A 26,217-nucleotide genomic window follows, 5' to 3' on the forward strand; every position below is an offset into this window, starting at 1 on the left:
CTTACGACTCGTTTTTTGATCCCGACCACGTTTTTGCTCTCCTGTCCCGGCTATCGACCTTTTATTCCGTCCTTGACACCGCCATCTCCCGCTCTTGAAGATCCACTTCCGTATCCGGATAGCGAGCACCAGATCGCGGGCGCTGTGCTTCCTCTTTCTACGCATTTGGGTCCTGATTTCGTTCTGGTCGTGACATTCAGGCGCATCAGTAAATGTATTTTAAAACTACGGAGACTCAAAGTGACCAAAATGCACCAATATACTTGACTGTAAATTGTAGTGAAAAACGTGCCCTATATATACTGCGAAGTGTTTCTTTCGCATTTAGCTTTGGTTTGGCTTTACGTGTACCTGAATAGGATAGACAATCCCGGTTTTGAACAAGATGGAGAAATTTTGCATGCAATCAAATTGGTCTCTGAGCCACAGATACTCATAGAAAGAGCCATATATGGCTCGCGAGCCATAGGTTCCCGACCCCTGTGTTAAATAAATGCTCATCTCTGGACTTAAAATTATCTTTAAAAATACATGTGTATATGATAAGTCCATGTATTTTTGCTTTTGATTTAAATTGTTCGGGGTTTTTTTGTCACAAGTGGCGCTAAATGATACACACTGTCCCTTTAAGAAAAAAAAACACAGACGTTGGTAAGTATAGAAAAAAATAAAGACTTGATAACTCTTAGCATGGTATGGAACGGGAACAAAGGAGTCATTTTTAATGAAGCATACATGCAACCCTGAATATGTATATAATTTTACTGTATTGGACAATTAATTGATGCTAAAACACAATACTGCACATTTGACCATTTGTGTTATTGCATCTATTATTAAATCATAGGCCAGGAATGTCAAACTCATTTGAGCTTGGGGGCCACATGGTACAAAAGGAAACTCCCGGGGGCCGAACTAGTACACTAAATAGAAAGAAAGAGGAAGAAAAAGCCAGAGAGGGAAAGAAGGACAGTCAGGGTAAAAAGAAGGAGAGAAAGAGAGGGGGAAAGAGGAGAAAGCAAGATACACAGAGAAAGGTAGAGGAGAGAAACACAAAGTAAGAGAGAACAGAAGAGACAGAGAGAGAAGAAAAAAAGAGTAATAAAGCAACACAGAGAGGAAGAGAAAGAACAAAAAGAGGTTATAAATCATTTTGGTTCAACTTCCACATTGGGATATCAACAGACATGCTAGCTGTTTACAAAAACTAAATGTATTTAAAGCCATTATTCTACATAATTAAATACGGGAGGGATTATTACTGCTCATAGTAAAGCAGAGTGAGCATTTCATAATGGCAGTCCCTCCCCCCTCCCTGCCCTCAAAAAGGTCCTCCTTTTATCGCTTAAATGGGGTTTCATTAATAACATTCCGGAGGAAGTGACTGGAAAGTGCATTCATCTCGAGACGGCGTTCACTACAAATATTTCAATCTAGGTCCCAAAGAGTAAAAACAACTCCAAAAATGTGTCGAAAGTCATCACGGTCGTCGAAAATGAGGGAAGACTCAACGACTCTGAAATCCCGCAGTGGCTCGTGACATTTCAGTCCACCATGAAGTTCACAAAGGTGACCGGGAAGGCTCCTCGTCTCTTGGGATCTCCTTCGATGTGGCCCAGCTGGAAAATAAGACACCGGAAAATTAATGCAAAACTCGACCAATTATCGGCCCGACGGATATCGGTATCGGCATTTCTATTCATTCCACGGGCCGATTATTTATGCCGAGATAAATTGTTAAAAAAATCATTCGTTGTGATTTCTGGATTTTTCTTTTTAGTTTATCTCTCTCGCAGTGGACATGCACCTACAATGAAAATTTCACACCCCTCCATGATTTCTAAGTGGGATAAATAGCAAAATAGCAGGGTGTTTAAATACCTATTTACTGTATGTGGCCCCCGGGCTAAAGTTTGCCCACCCTTGGAATCCTTTATCATTTGCAACAACCCATAATTCTACTAATTGACATTACTCATGTGTAAATTGTGAGACACTGTGTTTATAATAGTACGTGTACATCTTCAAAATCGAGTTCAACTGCAAAATCAAAATTTTATTAACTCATTCCCTCAAAAAATCGGACAAATGTATTTTTTTAGCATGTCCGTCTTTATTGAGATCTTTACTACAGTTGAATATTCTCCCCACCTCAGTTATGGCTTCCCTTAAGTCAGTTTTGTGAATTGAAGACAGAAGGATTCAGCTTCTAAAGCACAAACACAATACTACACTACAAAATTGGACTTTCTAGAAGGGGTTGGGGTAAAAACATGTCTGATGCCGTATTTTTCCGCACAAAAGTCAGAAGTTTCAAAATTTAGTTTTGGAAAGGACAGCTTCGAATGATTGAGAAAATCCCTGCTTCTTAATCAGGCCAACTTTATTTTGAAGGTTGGTAAATATTTAACAAAATGATTTACCAGACATTCAAATAAAGTACAATTACCACCAAAAGGCACAACAACCAATTAGGAGTATATCTTTGGCCACATTCTGATGCAGGATTGAAGTTGAAATTCCCCAAAATTCTAGTAATTTGAATCCCTTTCACAATAAAATAAAATAATGAACACTATTATATATTTGCTTTGATGCATTTCCTTACAAAGCCAAAGTTATTTGGTGGAGACTGTTCTCACCAACAAAAGTAGGATGCCTTGTTTTGTGAAAACTAGGGCCGCAACTAACGATTATTTTAATAATCGATGAATCGGTTGATTATTCTTTTAATTTGTCGGATTTTAAAAAAACACATTTTCGGTTTCCTCCTCAGTCCATTCATAATATATAAAAATATAAAAGAAATCCATGTCAAATAGCCTAAAGCAAAAAATACATACAGACGCTGCCCCTACTTACAAACATTCGAGTAACCAAAAACGGTAGATACTGACATTTTTTTTCGGGATGTCGGACATTACTGTAAATTAGATTTTGTATTGCGCACCTATTTCAGAGTACAGGACATTACTGTAGTACTTCTTTCCGCCACTAACGGCATGTGGCGTTGTGAGAGGTCACCCAACATTCACCCAGAAGAAGAAATCCGGCTTCCTCTTCCTAGTTCGTGTGTGAACATCCTAAACTGTATCCCCAGTGTGCTAAGAACTTTGACATTTTTATTGTTTAATATCTCGTGCACCCATTTAATATGGTTGGTGTGAAGTGTAAAGAAGAGGCAAGCCATTAATTTTAAAAATGAAAGTGGAATAAGAAAGCTTGATGCGGTTGAGAATTTTTTTTTCTTTTTCCGGCCACTTTCTACCACGGAGGAGGAGGTCGAGTAACTCTAAAAGCTCATCTTACAAAAGTAAGTTAAACTTAACTTTATTTTTATAGAGCATATTATTTTATGATTTTTTTTTTTTTAGTACAAAACAATACAGGTTACTTATACAAGCCTTAAACATACAAAATATATCACTGAAGCAACTTACGAACAAATTCTACTTCGAATGATCGTTCGTAGGTAGGTAGGTTCGTTAGTAGGCCAGCATCTGTACAAACAAATGCTAAAAACTTGATATATGCAAAATATTTTTGCATAAAGTGCAAATAAAGAAAGAAAAGATAGGCAACATTGAAGGAAAAAGTGAGTACTTTGTCTCATGTCTTCCTATTTGTCATCTTATTTTACATAGAATGTTTTTAGATGAATTGCTTTTCGGTGTCTGAAAACTGCTATAAAAATATATTTAGATTTGGATCAAGATGGCCACGTGCATCAAAATATGGTCTCAGAGCGCCCTCAACTGGACGATGATTCTACTACAAGTTTGTTGCTGAATCTAGAGGAAATTCAATGTATTCTCTTATTTACATTAAATGAACTTGTTGATTGCCACATAAATCGCGCGACACAACCAATCGATGACAAAATCAGTTGCCAACGCTTTCGATAATCGATTTTATCAGTTCGTTGTCATACCCTGAATGAAAACCTCTCATCTCCGAGGAAAGCACCCGCTAGGATTCAAAGACCGGTGCGTTCAAAGACCAGACACGCAGCCAGAACTTTAAATTATTCTCCAAAAACTCCGGTGTCTGTTTTCCAGATGTTTGATGTTGGAGCAAACCACCACTTTGATGTTTTTGGTGAGGAATTTCCAACGTTAGAGCTCCGAAGAACTCCACTCAGCACCTTTTCAGATGATCCATTTTAAACTAAAAAGGAAAAATGTACTAAAGTGAGATGCTCGGGTTATCAAACCGCAAGTCCATACGAATGCACCAAGGAACAGGGGTATTTTGAACGCAACCCGGAACTCTACCGTTCACGATCTTTGTAAAAGAAATGTGGAAACCTTAACTATACTTGAACTCTGAAGTGACTTTTGTATGGAAAATACAGCGTTTGTTCCGTGGCCGACAAGGAGAGCCTTTATTTCACAGGTCACAAGGCGGCTACTTGACTAAGCAGTGAGCGGCTCATTACCTTAGCTGTCAATCTCCATTTTGTCATTTCTACACCTGAAAATGACAAAGCTAAAACAGGTTGGTGCACGGACCGGGAAAGGAGAGCAGTGTAAACGATGTTAAAAGCTCGGAAAGGAAGTTAAGACACTCAAAGAGAGACAGAGAGGACAACAAAATGCAGAGGCTGCAGCTGGTTCATTTTCACACAAGGGGCTCCACAGAGGAATCAAGAACGAGGGGACAAAAGAGAGGGGGGGTGAGGAAGGGGATTTTTTGTGTGCCTGTGTGAGATGAGCTCATGGCTTTTTGCCGGTGCTGCCATGGTTACCGTGGAAATGGGACCAGGGATCGTCTTGAGGGTACGTTTTGTGATGATTACTGTATTTCAACAAAGGGGAACCTTGACTCCAAGACTGTAGATGTAGATTAATTAGTCTGTCCACATTAGCCATCCATCCATTATCGGCTTATCCACAGTAGGGTCCCGCGGGTGCTGGAGCCCATCCCTGCTATCTTCGGGCAGTGGGCAGGGGAAACCCTGAACCGGTTGCCCGACAGTCACAGGGCACACAGAGACAGACAACTTACTCGCTCATTCACACGTAGAGAAAATTTGGACCGGCCAATTTACCTGCCTTACATGTCTTAGGGAGGAAAACGGGGGAAACCCACACAGGCATGGGGAGAACATGCAAACTTCACATAGGGGAGGCTGCAAACTCATAACTTCTGCACCGTGGGGCTGTGTGCTAACCACCCAGCTGCCGTGCCACCAGAAAATGGATAAACTACTAAAATACTCATGTTTAGTTTTTCAGATCTATAAATACTTGAAAAAAAACGAGGTGACGTACGATTATGCAATCGCATTACGATAAGATTTCGGTTTATTGTCCAGTCTGAGTACCGAGACTGCATTATCAAAAAAATGTAACGTACATAAATTATTATTGTTGTATAGTGACTTCAAAAGTGTTTTGTTTTTTTTGCATTTTTGTTTTTTATAAAAAAAAATTAACCTTTATTTAAAATGTCTTATGTCGTGATGCTTTTTATTATTGTTCTGTTTTTATGCATTTGCAGCTAATTCCCTTTAGGATTATTAAAAAAGATCGAATGTGAAGATGTTAGTTATTATTTCTCTGATGAATCGAAAGATGGGCTCCATTTTTGTGCATTCCCAGCTAGTTGCTGGGTTTTTGTTCTTGTCGTTTTGTAACCCCCCCACCATTTTTAACATGTGCTCTGCAGGCCCCCGCTTGCAGCAGGAATTGACCGGGTGCTGTTCGTTTTAGGTGGAAAGCATTTTATAGAGAACTAACACGCATGACACAGATTTGCTCTAGCTGCACTTGTACTAAGCAAGAGTCAACTGGGGATAATGTATTGCGGTCAAAAGAGTGCAGTTCATTTTAGGCAGTCCACAATGGACCAAAAAAAAACAAAAAATGCACTCTCAAGGCCCTGTTCTCAGCAATAGTTGATAAGGGAAAATGGATCGTAGCCACAACCGTGCATTTCATTTCACACCTTGTGACAAAAGCGCCTTCTGGTGGACGCCCCTTGCAGCAATATGGGATTGGGGATAATGCATGAATAACAAGTGCAGTTCACTTTGGTGGACAGGATTGCAACTGTTTAAATTCCATTGATTTTCTCTCTCCTATTTCGAGTGTCTCTTAAAGTTTAAACTTATCACGAGTGTAAGAGGACATGTATACACACACACACACATTGAGATACCGACCCACCACTCCTGGTCCTCCTCCCCATCCACCACAATGATCTCCCCCTCCGTAAAGGTCAGTTCGTCTGGGTTGTCTGCCACACAGTTATAGAGAGCCTTCACTCGCTTCGGCCGGTGCTTCTGAAAGGTGATAGAATACAACCTGGTCGGACTTTGATGTGGAAAACAAGACAGTGATGACTTTGGAACTCACAGTGTAACCCTTCCTGGAGTGGTGGGCTGAATGAAGAGCGTGACCTTTGGAGTTTTGAGGGCATCCTGGCACTTCCTTAGCTGAAGCAGGAAGAGGAAATGACATCACAAAGACAACAAGGTTCGCACGCTTCAACAGCACAAACTATCAGTTGCTGTTAAGAGAAACAACCGACATGCCGCTCTCTAATCCGATAGCATAATTATCAAGTGTCCGTGTGTACTTGAGGGGCTGTTTTTTATTTAGTCATTTTATCAGTTCACTCACTCTGTCGCTCGATAGACGCCGTTCGATTTACTGGCACTCGGTTGAAGATTTTATCATTGCTGGAAAACAGAATGAAAACAAGTGATGGAATGCAAAACAGGAAGTGAAAGGCTGCAGACTAAAGGTCATGTGGAAAAGCACAGAGAAGACACACCCGTAATACGAGACATAAGGTCCGTACACCTTTTTCATGGTCAAATTTAAGCACTTTTTTAAGGACTTTCAAAGCCGATTTTCCAATTTTTCCAGGACCGGTTGGATTCTGGTGCGAATCATTTATATTGCTCAGCCACAAATATACACTAGAGATCAAAATTAGAGAGCAACCTATACAAAAATACAATCATTTTGAAATAATGCCATCTGAATTGTTCCACTGTTAAATGACATTATATTGTGTCTGTCTAAATCATGGTACTACAATTTTTCCACAAAATAACTAAAGGCATAACAGACAAAGATCAAATAAAAATCAGAAAACACACCGATCAAAATGAGAGAACAACAAAGGCATGGAATAACAATTTAAGGTTACAACAGTAAGCAAGTGGTAAGAAGTGTGAAGTGAATTACTTTAGCAGCAGTGTCGGAGTCATTTTTTAGCAGACTTGTAAAAAAACACAGCGACAATTCCAAGCATTTACAAGCACTTCACCCCAAATTCAAGAACTTTTATATTATATTTACATTAAAATTCGGTTCCTGGATTCCCGTCATACTGTCGTTTTGCCATTTGAAATGACCTTTTTCTTCAAAAGCTATCACATGATTATAAGTGGGAATAATAGCAAACACTAAGAAAGCTCATGCTCACCCTGCTGATGACATTTGTTGACTGATTCGAGATCCTTGAGCAGATTTGGAGTGTAAACTCAGCGTGTCAGACTTTCCTGCAGAAGAAGGACCCAAACCTGTGGCACATGGAAATAAAGTACTTTCATCATGTCACATTTGCTCACCCAAGCCCTAGTAAATTGATATTATTCGCAAGTATAATATCAGTTTCCTTTGCTAAGCAGATGACACTCAACTATATCTTCCGATGGATGAATCTGCCACAATAAACTGGAAATTTGGAGGCCTTCCTCACTAAAAGAATGGATGTCCCTCAACTGCTTGCGCCTTAACTCTAAAAAGACCAAAATGTTGGTTATTGGTCCATCTAAATGCCGTGACTTGTTCTCAAAAACTGCTCTGAACATTGACAAATATCACCCAGAGCTCTGAAAAGCCCTTAGAGACTATTTGTGATTAAGGGCTATACAAATAAAAATGACTTGACTTGACTTGAAAATGCCGGTCTACTAGTGATCCCAAGAGCCAAGAAGAGATACACAGGCTCGAGGACATTCTCCATCCGGGTCCCAGTGCTGTGGAATGCTCTTCCCCCTGAGATTCGATCTGCAACCTCAGTGGAAATGTTTAAATCTAAGCTTAAAACACACTTCTATTCTATACCACATGAATAACCTATATTTTATGTTGACAATATCTGTTTATTATTCGTTATTGCAACATCCATTGCAGCCTGGTCTTCCTGGAAGAGGGTATTACCTCATGTGCAGCTCTTTCTCAAGGTTTTTCCTCATGTTAAGGTTTTTGAGTTTTTCCTTGCCATCATGTAGGTTTTAGATCAGGGGATGGTGTAATAATAGTCTGTGGTTTGCAATAATCTGTGGTCTGTGCAGCCCTTTGAGACTCTTTGTGATTAAAGGCTATACAAATAATCATGACTTGACTTGACTTAACTTATACTATAAAATATATATACGTATATATATATTTATACTAGTTTAGAAACTAACATTTGTAAAGCATGCCTACCTGCAGTAGAAGTGACCCTTATAGGGGGTGCAGGTGGGTGCATGTTTGGGGGATCAGAGGACGAACGCTGCCGCCCCACCAGGTCTAAGGAAGCCGTTTTCCAGCCACTAGACGAGGGGGTCTGACTTGTCCCGCCAAGGCCAACTAACTGGACTGAGAGTGAGTAAGAAGAGAAGTCTCGTAAAAAGGAGGATAAGAAAATCGGATTACATGTGAGTGAGATTGAGAGGGACGTTAATAGGGGGAGAGGGAAGGCGAGAAATGGTGTGGCTGGGAGATGAGGTGCTCAGATCCTTGGCGGAGCTCCAGAAGACCACTAACGTTATTAAAGAGGGCCTGCCATGCTCGTATCAAAGTGCGGTTGGCCAGTGGAGTTATGCTGTGCTTTTTAGAACATACAAAATGACATCGGCTGTCTGCAAAATATGCAGACATGATGTCAGTCGTTTTTAACATCCAAAAGCTTTACAGTCAATCAGCTTTTGGGCATTTTCGTCAGCAAAGGTATTGTGTGTTATTCAGACATAAAACTGGCATTGATTACAGACTGTTTTCTGCCGTTTTCAATTTTATTAAAATGGTGATTACACTACTACAGTTGTTTATTTCTGTTTTTGTATGCCTTCTCAAAAATGTAATAGTCCTGTGAAAGTTAAAGCCAAGGATCAAAATGTGCTTTAACTGTACCACTGTAAAATCAATGCTTAGCTTTTTGTAAGTGGGTCATTTTAAGTCAATTTCTCTTATTTTTAAATTGTTTCTAAAGTAAAGCAAGATCGTTTTCCATATATACTATTGAACTGCTCTTTTGCCTGTCTATTTCTAGTCTGTCTGGGGTGTGATTTTTTTATTTTTGTATGGAAAATTGTTGAAAACTCAATCAAATCTAAATTAAAAAAACAAAAAAAAAACTTGGATTATATACATTTTATATAAAAGATTCCAAATATTTTATTGAATAATTTTCTGCCCGGACAAAAAAACTTTGGTTTGAATGTGAGCCAAAATATTTTTCCATCTGCCGACATGGATAATTCTGCCTATTTATATACCGTAGTTTTGCGAGAAATAGAAGTTTTAATAAGATAAAATGTTTTCACATGACTAAGTTCAACTTTATGCCAATGAGGTGTGAGATATTTGCAGTTTAGCACCCTGTAAAGCTTAATTTGAAGTTAACCCCGCGACCCTACTGAGGATAAGCGGTGTAGCTAATGAGATGAGATGAGATTTAACAAAAGTAAAAATATTTTATAACTACTAAAATTCTTAAAGGCAGAGTGCGTTTGTTAATGATGCCCAATAAAGCTGAAAGAACCCTTATAGTTTTTTTTATCCACCACACTAGACACTTTTATCAAACTTGTGGAGAGTAACATCATGCTCTTCTACGTGTTTTTTTTTCGTTTTTATTTGTTTGTGTAGCATGAAAATGGTGAAAGAAAGAAAAGGCCTGTTTTAAGTAGTCCAAATGCCAACCCACACCCAAGAAAAGATGAAAAAAAGAAGTTTATTCAAAATGCATGTGCTAGCACTAGCAACCTAAGTGGCTTGGCAGAAGCTGCAATGATGACGAGCCAGGAAATGGCGGCAGTGGGTAAAATAAGGTAAAAATTCCAATTTTATTTTGATAGCCAATATGCAAATGTAAAAAACAAAAGTTATTGCTTTTCTCTGGAAACTTTACCATTAAATGCTATGTGGAAATTTCAATTTCAATTAAGATTATGTGTTTCACTTGGACTGTGTGTATTATAAAAAATAATTTGTAAAAATAATATCCTAAATTCTTGTTTTAACAAACAATGAGGGAAAAAATTGTACCCAGGTTCCTCGGAGGTAGTGGTGGCGCAGATGTGGTGGGAGGCAAACCAGGCTGAGGGGAGTTGTTATTGAGGATGGTGCCGTAGGTCTCGTTGTTGACCAAGTTTGGCAGAAAGTAGCGTTTATCCTTGGCCAAGCCGGAGGTGTCGCGGCCATGCGAGTGGGAGTTGGTTCCTGGTGTGTAACAGCTGACCGGTCGCTCATCTCTACGGTGAGGGCTTGGCTGTGCCGGATAGAAAGGATAGATGTCTTAATTCAATGCTACACAGGTACAGTACTGTTGAGGTCAACCAATTTGGGGTAATTTTAGCTATTCAATGAAAAGTCACTTCCATTCATCAAATGAGTTTCATAATAAATAAAAAAGTAGGGCTGCACGATTAACCGAAATCTAAATCGATATTGCGATGTGACGTAGTGCGATAGTGTAACCGCAAAATACTGCGGTTTTCTCGATGATTCATAGTTTAAGTTTGTTATTTGAGTGACGGAGTGTTTGACTACAAGAATTGTCACATTTAGGGGTTTAAAAGCGGCAGCCAATCAGAAGCAGGTCTGAATGGCAACAACCAATAAAGGCGGGGCAAAGTTTGCAAGACTTGTGTGTGTGCATGACTTAGATATACTGGCAGCTTACAGCAGCCTATCAAACAGCCCTTGGACAAATGGCCACCAAAACCAACGCCACAGCTCATAGCTTTAGTGCCTCGATACATTGAAAATAAATTCATTATTTGAATCGGAATCTGAGGAAATTTAGAAAAGCACAAAAAAATTCTGATCACCAGAGCATGCTGCCTGGACTTTGATCACATTGACTGAGGCAGCGTCGGATGGGAAAGCTAACAGCTAGGCTAACAATGCTTAGACCACCACTGCAAAACGTGGGTAGTCACCAACACCAGATCCATTAACCAAGACAACTGCTATCACTCATGGAAACCGCTACATTTGCGACTCTTGTATTTTAATCAGCACAAAAACCTTACAGAAGTCACGGTTACCCATTACAAGCGTGTAGCTAGCCATCTGCTCTCTAAATCGCTTTCTTACACTGAAAGGAGTAGCCCTCCAAGTTCGTTGTCGTTTTGTATAATGACACGAAAGACTATTTTTTTCAACTGCCATTCTGTTTTTACTTGTAGATCTATAGTTATTTTGTTACAGTCGTATACTCTCAGTCTCTGAGGACATCGTCTCAAGGTAACTTTGCATGCCACTATGTTTAAGTTCTCCCCAAAAACCTAACAAGCACAGGCATGCACTTTTATTGTATAATCTTAAATCACATTGAAATTGCAATACAGGTCTGAAAAATCACTATTAGGTTATTTCCAAAATCGTGCAGCCCTAATAGAAAGTACAGTTGAGACATTGAGAAGGTAAGAAATATCGTTTTTGTATTAAAAAAAAAAATATATCTTTCAAACTTTGTTTTCGTCAAAAAAAAGCTGCATTTGAAGAAATCACAAGATTGCTGACCTGTGGGATTCTAGCTGTTAATTCATTGATTTAATCGAGAGAAAATTCACACTTATAGAAGCACCTCCCAACGGATTGATAAGCTCTTATTGTGTATAGTACAGTCCAGCTGCTCCCGCAAAAGCTCAATGGGGATGAGATCTGGTGACTACGCTTGCAGACAGAAAAACAGCTGCCTGAGTCTTCCCTAGTTCTTGCATAATTTGGAGGTGTTCTTTGGGTCATTGTCCTGTTGTAGGATAAAATTTGATCAGATCAAGCGGTTTCCACAGGGCCTTGCAAAATCCAGAGATAGCCTTCCATATTCAAAGTTGTTTGACCTTGTACAAATCCCCTACTTTACCAGCACCAAAGTAATGCCAGACCACCATATTACCTCCACCATGCTTGACAGATGGCATCAGGCACTCTTGTGGCATCTTTTCATTTGTTCTGCGTCTCACTAATGTTCTTCTGTGTGATCCAAACCCCACAAACTTCTAGTCATCTGTCCATAACACGTTATTTCAATCTTCCTCTGTACAATAGCGGTGCTCTTTCGCCCATATTAATTTCTTCCTCCTGTTGGTCAGTCTCAGATATGGAATTTTCTTTGCAACTCTACCTTGATAGTCACCTCTTCGCTGTAGATCTTGACTCTGGTGTTTTGCAAGTAGTATTTTACAAAGCTGCTAGTAAGGTAGTTTGTCCACTTGTTTGGTTGTGCAGCAGGGCCCCTAACTTCTCTTTCTACTATGGTTAAAGCCCATTTGTGCTCTTTTCTGAAGGTAGTAATACACATCATTGTAGATATTAAGTTTCTTGGCAATTTCCCGCATGGAATAGCCTTCATTTCATAGAACAAGAATAGACTGTCCAGTTTCACAAGGAAGTTCCCTTTTTCTGTCCGGTTTGAAAAGTGAATCACAATCACAAATGTGATGCTCCAGATATTTGACTAGCTAAAGGGAAGGTTAGTTTTATAGCTTCTCTAACCAGCTCAACTGTTTTAAGCTGTGCTTAAAAATGCACGAGGGTTTGGCAATCATCCATTAGCCTTCTAACTCAATTAGCCAAAACAATGTATAATTAGAACACTAGAGTGCTGGTTGTTGGAAATGGGCCCTTATAACACCCAAGTAGACATTGCATGAACAAAAGTATAATAAAAAAATAATTTACACCAGTAACAAAGTATGGTGTGTATTTCTAAATAGTTTAATGTTATCTTAATTGGAAAAAAAACAGTGCTTTTCCTTCAACAATTAGGACATTTCTAAGCGACCCCAAACTTTCGAACAATAGTGCATGTAATGCTCAAAAAATCAATCAAACAAACCTTCTCATCGAGATCCTCATCACTCTCGTCTAAGTCTTCATGTTGCAGACACCATTCATACTCCACGTGGACGTGCGCGTTGAATTTTCCCGCCAGTGCTTGGGTCAACTGAACAACCAAAAAATTAAGCATTCACTTCTCCAAGAAGTGGTGTGTGAGTATAAGAAGCATCAAGCTCACCAGTTCTTCACACTGGATGTGTTTGAGCCTGCGAGCGATGTCCAGCGGCGTCTCGCCGGCCTCATTGGCTGAAAAAGGGGGAATCGGAAAGTCAACAGAGTCAACAATAGTGCAAAAACTATCTAAGCAGTTTCCCACAAGGGGTCTTCTCCCGCTCTGTTGACTTTATCAGTGTGTTTTGTTGATGACAGGCCAAAGCAGTGGACAGATTAGTGTTGTAAGAAAGCATCACCATAGAGCCGGAGCTCCTGGGAACCAAACCTTACAGATGTGTTTTTGTAGGAAAGACTATCAGCATGTTTTATGTCCAAAAGAGGGATTTTATTATTGATGTATGTTACAAAGTAATTGTTGGTGTGTTTTCTTTCTTTTATAATGGAAGTTGACATTGCTTTTACATTTATTTAGGGCCCAAATATTAAAATGTCGACTTTAATAGTTTTTCCCTCCAAAAAATAATGAACCAAATCCAACAAGCATGTATTTTAACTAATTTTCATTAAAAGAAATTTTAGTGCAAAGCATTCAGACAGATGACTTTTACCATACTAAAATGAATTGTCTGATTGCCCCCAAACTTTTGAATGGTAGACTATATATAAAAAAAACACAGGTTCAATGTTTTTACCTAAATACAATTATCAAGTCAACTCAACTCATATTTATTTGTATAGCCCTTAATCGCATATTACACAGTTACAGCATACAGTGATCTGAATCCTACATCAGGGCAAGGAAAAACTCAGAAACCTCAGCATGAGGAAATGAAGAAACCTTGAAAAATGGATTGGTCTCTCAGATCCCACCTCTCGGATAGGATGTATTATGCTAGATATACAGTGATATGACCTCTGAGCCTTTTAGTGTTACCTGTGGCGTTCTGCAGGGCTCAGTACTTGGTTCCCTCCTCTTCACTATCTATATGCTTCCGCTAGGTGATATTATTCTCAAGTATAATATTAGATATATTCCTTTCCGTTATGCTGTGGAAATTAAGAGGCCTGCCTCACTGAGGTAAAAAGTTGGATGTCACTAAATTTCTCAAGTGTTAACCCCAAAATAATAATTATTTGTCCATCTCATCGTCGTGACTTGTTCTCAAGCACTGCTTTGAACCTTGACAAATGTCATAACACCCAGAGTGATTTTTTTTTAATCTTTGAAACACTGCAAAGATTCGCCCTATGCTGTCCCAGTCCAATGCGGAGATTATAATTCATGCGTTTGTTACCTCCCGTCTCAATTATTGTAATGTACTATTCTCTGGTCCCCTGGCGTCTACCATTAAAATTTTGCAGATGGTACAAAATGCTGCAGCGAGGCTTTTAACTAAGACAAGAAAGTTTGAACACATTATCCCAATTTTAGCTGAACTGCACTGGCTTCCTGACAGTTTAAGATTTGATTTTAGGGTCCTGTTTCTATTATACAAAATTTTTAATGGACCTGCCCCAATGTTCCTGCTTGAAGCCTTCTCAGAAAATACCGGTCTAACAGTTATTCCATAAGAATTTGTTGCAAATATGTTCTATATATCACCTAATCCAAAATTCTGCGACAGTTGTACAAGTCTTTAATTTTCAGCAGCAGCTCTTAGTGATTTCAATATCATCCTCTAAATGACATGTGTCAAACTCATAGGCTGTGGGCCAAATGTGGCCCACAAAAACTTTTTAGGAGAACTTTGACCAAAAACTGTATTTCCCGAAATGCCTTTCATTTGCAATGTCTGCAAAGTAATAGGTCACCTCTATATGGCAGTAATGCTTGTGACTTGAATATGTAATAAATTCTGAGTTACGTGAGGCCCTTTGAGGACAGCCATTATGCTGATCTGGCCCATAGTGAAAATTAGTCTAACACCCCAGCCCTAAATGCTAAAAATTCCTTTTAAAATTTAACAAATTTTAATTTAATATTGCCGAGCTCCATTTAGAAATAATAACAAAACAAAAAAAGGAGAGAAAAAGTTCAGCTTACCAATGTCTATAGAGGCTTTCCCCCTCAGCAGCAATTTCAGACACTCACTGTTGTCTGTCAAACAGCAGTAGTGAAGCGCCGTGCTCCCTTTGGCCGTCTGCTTATCTAAATTTAAACTACAAGAAAGCAAAAATGAGAAAAACACAGGTCTTTTGATAATGTAAAATTCTACTTCTTGTTTATGTATGAGAGACATCTGTCCTCCAGCGAATGTCTGATAGATTCATAATAGAATAGACCATTATAACATTTCAATGTTATTTAATTAAATTCCAGTATTTTTCAGACACTTTTAAAGGTTCAGTACGCTAACTGAAAAAAATGAAGTTATAGGCTTGCCAAATCTTTTAACTGATGTGCACTTTTCATTCACCTGTTCTGTGTGAGGAAGTCGACAATGTGAAGAGAGGTCCTGTCCACAAGTCTGACAGCAAGATGAAGAGCGGTCTCTCCTTGCTCCTGTGGGCAAAAAAGATCATCATGATAGCTTTTAGACCTTGACACAAATCAACACAATATTTGATCACAATATTTCCAATGTATTTCCAACATTGTCCCAAGAAACAAGTTTGCAAAGGCTAGAGACTCCATTAATGAGGGTACCGTATTTTCAGGGAAATAAGACGCACCTAAAACCCCCAAATTAGCCTGAACTTTGAGCGTACACCCTATAATCGATAAGGCCTTATATCCCAGAAAATATGGTGAAAAAAATGGAAAGGCATTGTTACAATGGATACTGCTTAGGGTAATTGTTCTGCATTTGAGAAACAGAGTTGGTCTTCGAGGGCCCTCTTGTGGTTAACATCTTATTTATTTGTGGCTAAAATTAGTTTTAGTGAAGAACCAGACCTCATAACTTATTTCAATTTTATTGTATTCATTTTTATGCAACCATTCCTCTTCCTATAGTTCGAATTCCATGTGCTTCATAGCCCACTGCGCTTTATATATATAAAAAATATCACAGAATACTATTTTTGGGGTGTGTGCCTTATTATCCGGTGCGCCTTATAGAAAATATGGTACTTACGTGTCCATTGGCTAACGGTATGGGATCCATCAAGTCCACGCCCTCTGCATAGACCTGAATGAGGGAGACGATGTCACGGGCTTTGACGGCATCGCACAGCGTGTGGAGCCGTGATGCAGAGTCGGGGTATTTTTTCCGAGCAAAACGTTTCTCTGTGTACTTGGCAACGATGAAGTCTTTTCTCGCCTGCCTGATGTAGGGTGCAGAGTGTCAACTCATCAGCGGATTCAGTAGAACCCGAAACAATAAAGAGAGGAGAGCCTTACATGTCACTGCCGGGGTTAGGTTTGATCACTTTTTCAGCGTTTAAACCAGCCTCCATGATTTCATTGAAGCCTGCATTCCCCACATTCTTGGCCAGCTGTGGAACGCACAAGTGGGGTAGTTAGGCACTGTACCGAGTAGCACAGTATTGATTTGACACTTAAATCATGAGTGCAAAAGACATTTGAAACAATACCCTCGGCTCACATCCACAAACATATTGTAAACTCGTCAAAAAATGTGAATTATTCAAAGTAAAGCCTCCCATTTTTATCATTACATTATTCAAGAATTGGGAATATCAGTGCTGGAGATGCCGACAGAGGCCTACCAAGAGCTCGGAGGTGCTGAGTACATCCAGAGTCAGCGACTGGATTCTGGAGTAGTGGACTCCCAGCTCCCTGTGGATTCCCGAACATTCAATACATGTGAGGATGCCCAAGTTGGTGGATAGCCACGTCGGGTCTGGAAAAAAAAAAAAAACAACAAAAATTTTAACTTCTTCCAACGGCTTGTAATTACATGCACACATCCAGCCAATGCACCATCAATCCAGTCATTGCACCAGTCATGCTTGATTGACCTATAAGCCGTTTTCACTCTCAGCAGAGGCATAGCATTATAAATATTATTATTAGACCATTTGAGTGGTGCTGACATCAATGCTGCAAAACCATTGGCTGGTTTCTTTATTACACTGGGGGTGTACCCGTTCGAAGAAAATTCTGCTAATATTTTGTCATTTTAAGTCTACAATCATACAAAAAAAAGGAAAATAACTAGTACATTAATTGGAAACGTTTAAAATTATTTATTAAATTAAAATTAATTCTTAAATGAGAGAAAGTATTTACCAAACGCTATATCAGATCATTTTTATTTTAGGGATAAATAAACACGTTCAAATATCTTAGAATGAGAAGTATCATACAGGCAAGATTTTCTGCCAGTGAATGATTTATTTTGCTGTGTACACATCTGACATCTGCCAAAAATGTCGGGATCTACAACAAAATCTGATCCTGTCCCATCTGAAGAGCTTAACAACCGGATCACAAGATAGAAAAAAAGCTAACTTAATCAGAAACTTGCACACTTTGTGACGCAAGGACCTCGGAAAAGGCTGTTTTTGCAATTTATAGACCAACAGTTATATGTCCTTGTAAAATTTAAACAGCTGCCTAAGGGCTTTTTATGCTTTCAAGGAAGAAAGTAACAGAGTCCAAACATGGGATTTAAATGTACTCATTCCAAAATAATCTGCCATTGTATATGATGTAAAACATTTCCCACTGTCTTTACTTACTGGGCGCTCCACAGTCGCAGCACACGTCGTTCCCCGTCATTCTCTTCACTTCAGCAAGGATGGCTTTGGTCAACTCCTGCACGATGTTGTTCTCGCCAACGTGCTGGTCGCCTTTGAAAGCTTGGTTCAGCGCCTCCTCCTTGCTGTTCTGGAGCACTGAGATCCAGCTGCAGGCAAACAGAAAACAGGTGAGAATTAAAAATAGAGAAGTGAAAATGGGGTAAATCATCTCTGGGAGGAAGGATGAAAATAAGACAAATGGTGAGACTGTGAACTTTGGGTAAACGAGTAAAGACTTTTCAGGAAAAAGAAGAAATGAGATTACATTTGACAGTCCTGGTCGTCTTCAGCTTGGAAGTGATACGTTCTGTCATCTAAAAAGAAAAGGAGGTAATTAAAAAGATGATTTCACATTGCCTCAAACTAATGGCCTGCAGATCAAAGTTTGGCACCGCTGCCTTAACAAAATTCCAAAATGTGAATTAGAATAGTATAAAAAACTTGGCAGATGGTTAATTTTTGATCACTTTGTCGCTTTTAAGTTAAAATAAACGATGAAATAGAATTCTTGGCACAGATGATGCAGTTCTACTTTAGACCTAAGGTAGGAGTCATGAGTACAAAAGAGACGAACTCCATGGCGTAGCTCTCAGTTCATTTTGTTCTCCTAGGTTATTTTTCCATTTATTTTTAAGATAAATTAACTATCTATCTAGAATACTTACATTTATTGAAATGAACCCAAAAAAATGCGCCCAAAAGTAACTTTATCCAGGTCTGCAACAAAAGAGAATGGGTTTTTGCTCAATATTAACTGTCATCGAAATTCATAGCGTTTTTTACCCCACACTCCTGATAAACCATGAAAGCGTAGATAAAATTTCGTCCTTGCTGGAGGAAAAAATAAAAACAACTCCATCCTGCTTTCTACCCAGCGTGTGACCTTCTACTTCCTTTGAGCTCTCGGCCGAGGGCAGGAAGGAAAAACGTGGGATTACTACGGCTATGTTGAATAAGTAAAAAGTAGGACCGGGCTTACGAGATATGAGGTCAAAGCTCTTCTTCTCATCGGGATTGTGCTTCACCTGGCAGGTGAGCAGATTGAGTTTGGCTGGCGGTCTGTTTGCCTGACAACAAAAAGGCATTCAAGTCAGCATTATAGTTAAAAGTAATGGTCTCTAAATAATAAATATACTAAGTCACAAAAGTGAGTACACGCCTCACATTTCTGCAGCGATTGCATCGTAATGTTTAATTGAACAACACTGAAGAAACATTTCTTTGACACAATGAAAGGTAGTCTGTGTAAAGCTTACATAGCAGTGTAAATCTATTTACCCTCAAAAAACTCAAGCCATTAGTAGCTAAACTCCTGGTAACAAAAGTGAATACACTCTTAAGTAAAAGTTCAGGAGTTCAACATTTTGTGTGGCCACCAAGATTTTGCAGAACCACCTTAATCCTGCTGGTCATGGATTTCACCAGAGGCTCACAAATTGCCACTGGAATGCTTTTCCACGCTTCCATGACAACAACTGGGCTGGGGGATATTCAAGATGTTGTGCTTCTCCACTTTCCGTTTGAGGATGCCCCAAAGATGTTCTATTGGATTTAGATATGGAGATATGCTTGGCCAGTCCATACGCTTTACCCGTAGCCTCTTTAGAAAAGCCGTGGTTATCTTGGAGGTTTGTTTGGGGTCATTGTCAGGTTGGAACACCGCCCTGCGACCCAGCTTCTGGGAGAAGGGAATCACATGCTTGAGTTTGTATTACCCTTAATGAAATGCAATTCCCAAATTCCAGTTGCACTCATGCAGCCCCAAACCATGATATTCCCAACACCATTCTCGACTTTAAGCACAACACACACGTTTGTACTCCTCACTTGGGTGCCGCCACACATGCTTCACACTATTTAAGCCAAATCAAATCTTTGTCTCATCCGACCAGAGGATATCTTTAGTGAGCCAAGGCCTTTGTTTACAAACTTCTTTTAATTGTGTTAGAGCAATGTTTCTTCAGTGATGTTCTATTAAATATTATCATGAAATCGCTGCAGAAATGTGAGGGGTGTACTCGCTTTAGTGACATACTGTAGTCATAAGCTACGAATATTGTTTGGTGAGTTAGTTGTGGTTTACTTACGGTGCTATGTGGGATGGTGAGGAATCCATTCTTTGCTGTGCATTTTCTCTTCTGCCAGACTTTCCTTAATCTGCGGCACAATTTATCAACACGATGAAAATTGAACATCACTGACTTCTTATACTCTTTCGTCAGAAAATCTCAGGATTAAAAATGAATAACAAGCGGAATTAAATGCTCATATTTTATTGAACCCACCCATCACTTCTCTTGTAAAGATAGCCACATCGCTCTGTGCCGTGTTCTTTGTTGCCTTGGGGTTGGTGTAAGCTGTAGGTGGTGCTCTGGCGCACCTGCGATTCCTAAAACACGCACACAAAAGGAAATCCTGTAGCCAGGGCTTTGACGCATGAATGGTTCATATAAATGTTAGCATGCGGATAATGTCACTGTAGCAAGTGCTGACTCAAAAAAAACTGCTTTGGAATGTGTTCACTATTCGAGGTGGGTGATGACGCTAATACAATTTCATTGATACATATTTCTTATCATCAGGCAAGCATGTAGCTAGAATGTCAAACAAACAAAAGAAAACTTAAAACAAAAAAAAAACATTGAGAACAACCACTACTAGAATGGCAAAAAAGGCATAATAATTACATAAATATTGTTTATTCCCACTTACTCTTCTAGACTTGTATCACAAATTGAAAAGGCGGTAGGAGAGAAGAGAAAACCTCAGGTAAAAGTCAGGATGTTTTCTCAAGTTAATTGCACTTCAGATTTAACAAACCTTTACTTGGTTGTACAATTTCAAATGAATCCACGGAGAACAATCACATAAACTGGGAGTGATTACAAGAAATAGATTTTAGTGTGTGTGTTACCTCCTTCTGCTCTACTTGCAGTGCCGTCTTGAGAACATCTCGTAACTGAGTGAGCTGCTTGCGTTCCTCATCCTGTACTTGTTTTATCTGATGACATATGAAATATGTCAGAAAAAGAGAACCGAGGTTTTTGAAGCATAATCGTATTAATCCTTACAGTGTGAAGATCTGTGGCAAGCTTTTCAATGGAAGGCTTCAGGTTGTCCACTGCCTTGAGACCATCCTGGAAAAAACTAGACAAGAAAACGGCTTGACTATCTCTAGAAAGTGTGACAAATGTATAGAATGAATCCAAACATGCTGTGTTGTCTTACTTGCACTGTGCATGGAAGTACTTGATGAGGTTCTGCAGCAGGTCTACTCCTTTTTTGATTTTGATCTCGTTGACTTTGAGCAGATACTGTAAACATAACCAAGATGGATCCGCTTAGATAAAGGTTCAGCCAGAGGTAACGTTTTGTCCCGAACCCTTTTTTCTCTCTTCACTTGAAAGCAAAAATGTAACATTTCAAGTTTATGAAAGCTTAAATCAAACAACTCAGGCTTAAAAATCATAGAAATTGTTAACTAGGTGTCTGGACTCCAAGAATACACAACCTGATTAAAAGATTTGCTGTCTGTCTGAATAAAAATGTTATTTTACCTGTTAGCTATTATTTGTGTTGTAAGATTTCTTTGTTTTTAGAGGGAAATTGGTGAACCGCTTAAGGTCAATTGTGGAAAATTATACACAACTATAACACCAGTTTGAAACAGACTCAAGCATCCGATTTCAAAAGTTCACCCTCACACATTTTGCTTACCTTGATTCTATTTTTACATAATATTAGTACCGATATCGCTTCAACCATACAATCATTTTCTTTCACAAGAGTAATTTTACCTGAACATTTTTAAGTTAAGCACCGTCCTGTGCTGAAGAGCACTCACGCTAAGATGTTTCAACAGAACAGCAATCAAGCAGAACATAAGTAGAGATAACAAGTACTGATACCAAATTTTGTTATTGAGCTGACGCATTGGCCTTATTTCAAGGTCAGGGTACTTTTGGGTCACAATTTTTTTATGAGTATGCATTTTTTGAATAAATCCCAATGTTGTTTTATGGGAGGAGGGTTCTATCGCCAAAGTTATTGTGAGCTCATAGATGACTGGAGTTTTGTTGTTCTTTGTTCTCTGAACTCCTGAGCTTGCACATGACTCAAGGGTTAAGCGCAAAATACTCGTACCGTCATTTGTCTGAAAATAGTAGTATTCAAAACCGCAACTGAAAACCAACAATAATCAAACTCACCTCACACATCTGCAGCTGAAAGAATCTTCTCTCTTTCTCCATCTCTTCTGCAATTTCCGCCCCGCTAATCTCTGTCCTGATCATGCCGTGCTGCCTGGCGTGCTCCTTCTTTTCCTTCTCTATCTTAGTGCTGGCAGGAAAATAATACAGAGGTGAATTTCAGCTGCTTCAAGTCCAATGGTGAACAGTTAGACAGTGAATAGTGGTCTTTATGCAAACGCCAGTTTTAGAAAGCTACTTTGTGGGTTTCAAACCAACAAGTGAGGACGTGTAGAGTAAGGGATTTCTGCTTTGAATTTTACACAAAGACCAAAAATCAAGCATTCTCTTGCAAGCAAAGACAGTAACATATTGCACTAAACAACAAAGGGTTGGCTCCATTCCATGCAATTGGGTATTATTTTGCAAATACAGTGGCACCCTGATTGATAAACTTGATGTGACTTTTGAGGAAAACGACAACAGATACTCCACCGAAAAGTATCCAATAAAAGATAGAGGCAAACAAGTCAATGAAGTGACCCTGGCTAATGAAGATTACACAGAACTAGTCTAGCTTGAAACAATTGGAAAATGGGTGGTTGCAACTTGAAGTTCCACTGTATTGCAAAATGCATGCAGCTTTTGAAGAACCAAACTTATAAATATTGAAGATTAACAGACATAACTATTGGTAGTTTCCCACCTCCATTAGAACTATAAAAGTGGTAAGAATGCCTTTTTTTTTTAGAAAGTTTTTCATTTAAATTGTGCCTTGGACCCTTTGAACAGCCTTTAAATGCCAGCATACTCATCTCTTTTTTCTCCTTTACTACATGAATTGCATTGACATGAGTGTCAAGGTCATCCTGCAATTTTCTGCTTTGGCAGATAGTACGAGAGCAGAACTGGAAGATAATTGTGTGTGAGGTGATTTTTTTGAAGCTGTTTCCAGAGTGTGAAGCTCAATGTCAGACATCCACAGTCGCATTCAAAGCAGATGTCTGTTTGACAAGTATCTTAAACATGAGGTTAAAGACTTTCAACGATTTGACTATAACTAATGGCATATGCCAGCAAGATCCTACACAACAGATATGGAAGGATCCTTGAATTTACAGGTTGAGCTAAAAATACTTGAGGAACAACAAAAATTGCTGCTATGATATAAGCATACATCCTTAGCTTTGAAAATATTCTCAGAATTGCTTCCCATGCTTTTTGGCTGTGAGCAAGGCTTTCGGTTGATCAACTAAAGAAGGAGCATACAATCCATTCACCTCCACTGCTGTCAGTTTAGGAAGTGTTTCCATCAACATGTGTTATAACGCAAGTCAGTCCACATTTTTGTGGGGATTCAAAAATCCATCGCAATCCCTGAACAAACAGTATTAAAGTGACATGCTGAAACACTGAATTAGAAATTCAAAGGCACCAGATTACAAGTACTTTTGTTAAATTTAGCTTTTCAGGCACACAACCTGACCCTCTTAACCAATGGTGGACCAATGCCATGCAACACCAGGCTGAATGCGTGATGTTGGCACGAAGACCCAAGGCTCTGATTAAAAGAGTTTGGCGAGGAGAAATGTTACCCTTTCAGTAAAGAATGTCCTTTGCAGCTTGTAAGATATATATATATAAAAAAGGCTATAAGCATCGTAAATTTGTCGCATGCACAACCACAAGGATGCAGGCTTCTCAGTGAGGAGGACACATGAAGACGAATGTTATTTACTACATTGTTAAAGTGGGAGAAAATCACAAAGGACGTTAAAACGGGACAGTGGTTAGTGAAAACAACAAAAGGCACATTTTCAAATCAACGTTTTGAAATGGCTGGAAAAGCGTTCTTACACTTTAGTTTCGTAGTCCTTCCAGGCTTTGTCAAAAGGCTTTTTCAGATCCTGTGTGGACAAAAGGAAAGAAATAGGATATTCATTTAACACTTAAACTGAATCTGTTCAGTTTTTAGCTTTTTGGGTCGAACACTCCTAACTGTTCATCAGCAGGAAGGGAGCTGGGCCATACATGAGCTTGATACAGATGCTGTTAAGTTTAAGGCTAGTGGCGGCAGTTGCAAGTAAAATAGTGGAACATCTGTTATGCGCCATCAATGTTAATATTTGCAAAAAGTCTTAAAGGACAGCATAAGCCAACCTTACAACATCAAAAAAAGCTTAAATTCTTATGAAATACTTCTGAGAGTGTTTTCGTTGAAAAAAGTTTTTCTTGAATGCCTGCACTAAATCAAAAATCAACCAAGGGAGGGGGCAAAGGTGAAAAGGAATGTATCTAATCAACTCATGTTAAAATCAGAATCATTATTTTGCCAACCTTTGTGTTAAAATAAAAAACAGAGTTCATTATGACCGATCAAATCATTAAAAAAGAAATAAAGACAAAGCAGCTATGCAGGAATGTAGCATGCTGAGAACCTCCATACCGGCTAATGACCAGTGAATGAGAATGTCACAAAGGGAATCAACTGAGTCACTTTGCTCTGAGATGAAACCCACAGCTGTCTCAGCAGGGCACAGGGAGGCCAGGCCGCAATGTGATTGTCCAACATTTAATTCCCTGGGTCACGCCTATGACATGCAATGCTGATTCCTCATTGTCAAGGGCGAGCTTTTTGAACCACCCGCTCGATCAAAACATTTGATTAAACGGAATCCCTGCTGTTGTTGTGCTAATTAAACAGTGGTCCAAAGTAGAAAACAGGTAGTGTCACACAATCCCACAATAAACACATTCAGTATCACTCATGATTGTAGACAGTATTTTACTATAAAAATATGATGCATTGTGGTTCAGTGGTTATCCACACACTCCTGCTTACTGCTCGAGATTTCAGATAACCACCTTAAAGCTGTAGTAAGAGTGTTTACGCTCTTGTAAGGAATTCCGTTTCAGTATTGATGTTTGCTTAAGCTACAGATGATTCTGTTTGGTCCAAATTCAAGTGCACTCTGCCACGAACTCAAAAAGGTAGAAAAAAATAGTAGATGACAAAAAAAGCCTGGAACTCAAAATTTGCAGCCAAAAGGAAACTGTTCAAAAAACTGGAAGAGGGTAAATGGAAGGAAATACCAGATCCTGAGAGACAGGGAAAACAGTAAATGCTAAAAATAACGCACGTGGGGCATGGCAAAGCAGGGAATGGCAGAATAGGCCAAGACCAAGGGCAAAATACTCTCTGTGAGAAAAACAGCTTTTACTATCCTTGCCCCATTCTGGGTAAGTCAGGAAATACGTTACAGCATCATAGCATGCCCTTAAAAAGTGCTTCCATTAGCAAATCGACCACCTTCCTACAACCACGATTGGCTTCTTCTACCCTTTTCTGAGAAAATTTCCCACTTCCTTGCTGAATGTGCAGGATACTTGAGCAGAGAGGGCAGCTGTCTTCCAACAACACACGGGGATTGGAATTTTCACGATGATAGTATTCATAAAATAAAATCCTGGAAGTGCGAATTAGGGATGCCAGTAGTGCAGCGGTACATAAATCTTGGTCCCCTACAGATGGCATGGGATCCTGCTGAATGTCCATTTCACAAGCCTTATATGATTTTCTGGCAACCATCCAAAGGTGTACAGTGGTCAGTCTTTCACCAAACATGAGCTGTCATAATCCATGATCGCCTGCCAAGACCCTAAACTAAATGACTGGACAGAAAATGGAGGGACTATCTGTTGGAATCCAGGCATATGGTTTCCCAGCCATACTTTGTTTCCGGAGATTTGCGGAGGTATGGAACTGAATCTGTTAACAAAGTTTATTACTTGAGACAGTTAGACACCACCAACCACTTTAATTACAAGACTTTTTGCTATTTCATTCTGTTCCAGTACATTTTCAAGGCAATCATACTACTTTAAGAATAAACCTGACATTAATCTGAAATAGATTTAATTAACTTTTTGATTTCTGACAACAAAACAGCTTTTTGTACTAACCAAGATAAGCATGGGCTCAACTGATTGCAAATTGTATAAACAGGGATCCGTTTTTATCTAAAATCTCAAGCGGTAAGCAAGAGTAGGTGGATCACGGGCCACTGAACCACAATGGGATAAGGCTCAGCTGGACTCTTGCTGGCTCCATTCACAGTGGCTCACGCCCCCTT

At 39.2% G+C, this 26,217-nt stretch overlaps 1 protein-coding gene across 2 annotated transcripts in view; it reads right to left on the reverse strand.

The window, feature by feature from the left end:
• Positions 1–489: 489 nt before the first annotated feature.
• Positions 490–26,217, reverse strand: part of asap2a (ArfGAP with SH3 domain, ankyrin repeat and PH domain 2a) — a 59,756-nt gene continuing 34,028 nt past the window's right edge. The window contains exons 5-28 of one of the 2 annotated variants that reach the window (XM_088354250.1): positions 23,942–23,991; positions 22,106–22,235; positions 21,126–21,211; positions 20,969–21,044; positions 20,812–20,898; positions 20,183–20,286; positions 19,985–20,054; positions 18,877–18,964; positions 18,163–18,211; positions 17,838–18,004; positions 16,863–16,996; positions 16,534–16,628; positions 16,268–16,457; positions 15,608–15,693; positions 15,235–15,350; positions 13,255–13,322; positions 13,075–13,182; positions 10,275–10,497; positions 8,451–8,603; positions 7,441–7,537; positions 6,627–6,685; positions 6,360–6,439; positions 6,167–6,286; positions 490–1,619 (exon numbers count right to left, since the gene is read on the reverse strand). In XM_088354250.1, coding sequence (XP_088210376.1) covers positions 1,545–1,619; positions 6,167–6,286; positions 6,360–6,439; positions 6,627–6,685; positions 7,441–7,537; positions 8,451–8,603; positions 10,275–10,497; positions 13,075–13,182; positions 13,255–13,322; positions 15,235–15,350; positions 15,608–15,693; positions 16,268–16,457; positions 16,534–16,628; positions 16,863–16,996; positions 17,838–18,004; positions 18,163–18,211; positions 18,877–18,964; positions 19,985–20,054; positions 20,183–20,286; positions 20,812–20,898; positions 20,969–21,044; positions 21,126–21,211; positions 22,106–22,235; positions 23,942–23,991 — 2,511 coding nt within the window. In that variant the 3' untranslated portion in view covers positions 490–1,544. The remainder of the gene's footprint in view (positions 1,620–6,166; positions 6,287–6,359; positions 6,440–6,626; positions 6,686–7,440; positions 7,538–8,450; positions 8,604–10,274; positions 10,498–13,074; positions 13,183–13,254; positions 13,323–15,234; positions 15,351–15,607; positions 15,694–16,267; positions 16,458–16,533; positions 16,629–16,862; positions 16,997–17,837; positions 18,005–18,162; positions 18,212–18,876; positions 18,965–19,984; positions 20,055–20,182; positions 20,287–20,811; positions 20,899–20,968; positions 21,045–21,125; positions 21,212–22,105; positions 22,236–23,941; positions 23,992–26,217) is intronic. The other variant, XM_088354252.1, reaches the window with a different exon arrangement.

This window comes from Urocampus carinirostris, chromosome 15 (assembly GCF_059441175.1).
Source record: "Urocampus carinirostris isolate Australia breed hairy pipefish chromosome 15, RoL_Ucar_1.0, whole genome shotgun sequence".
In the NCBI taxonomy this organism is placed as follows: domain Eukaryota; kingdom Metazoa; phylum Chordata; class Actinopteri; order Syngnathiformes; family Syngnathidae; genus Urocampus; species Urocampus carinirostris.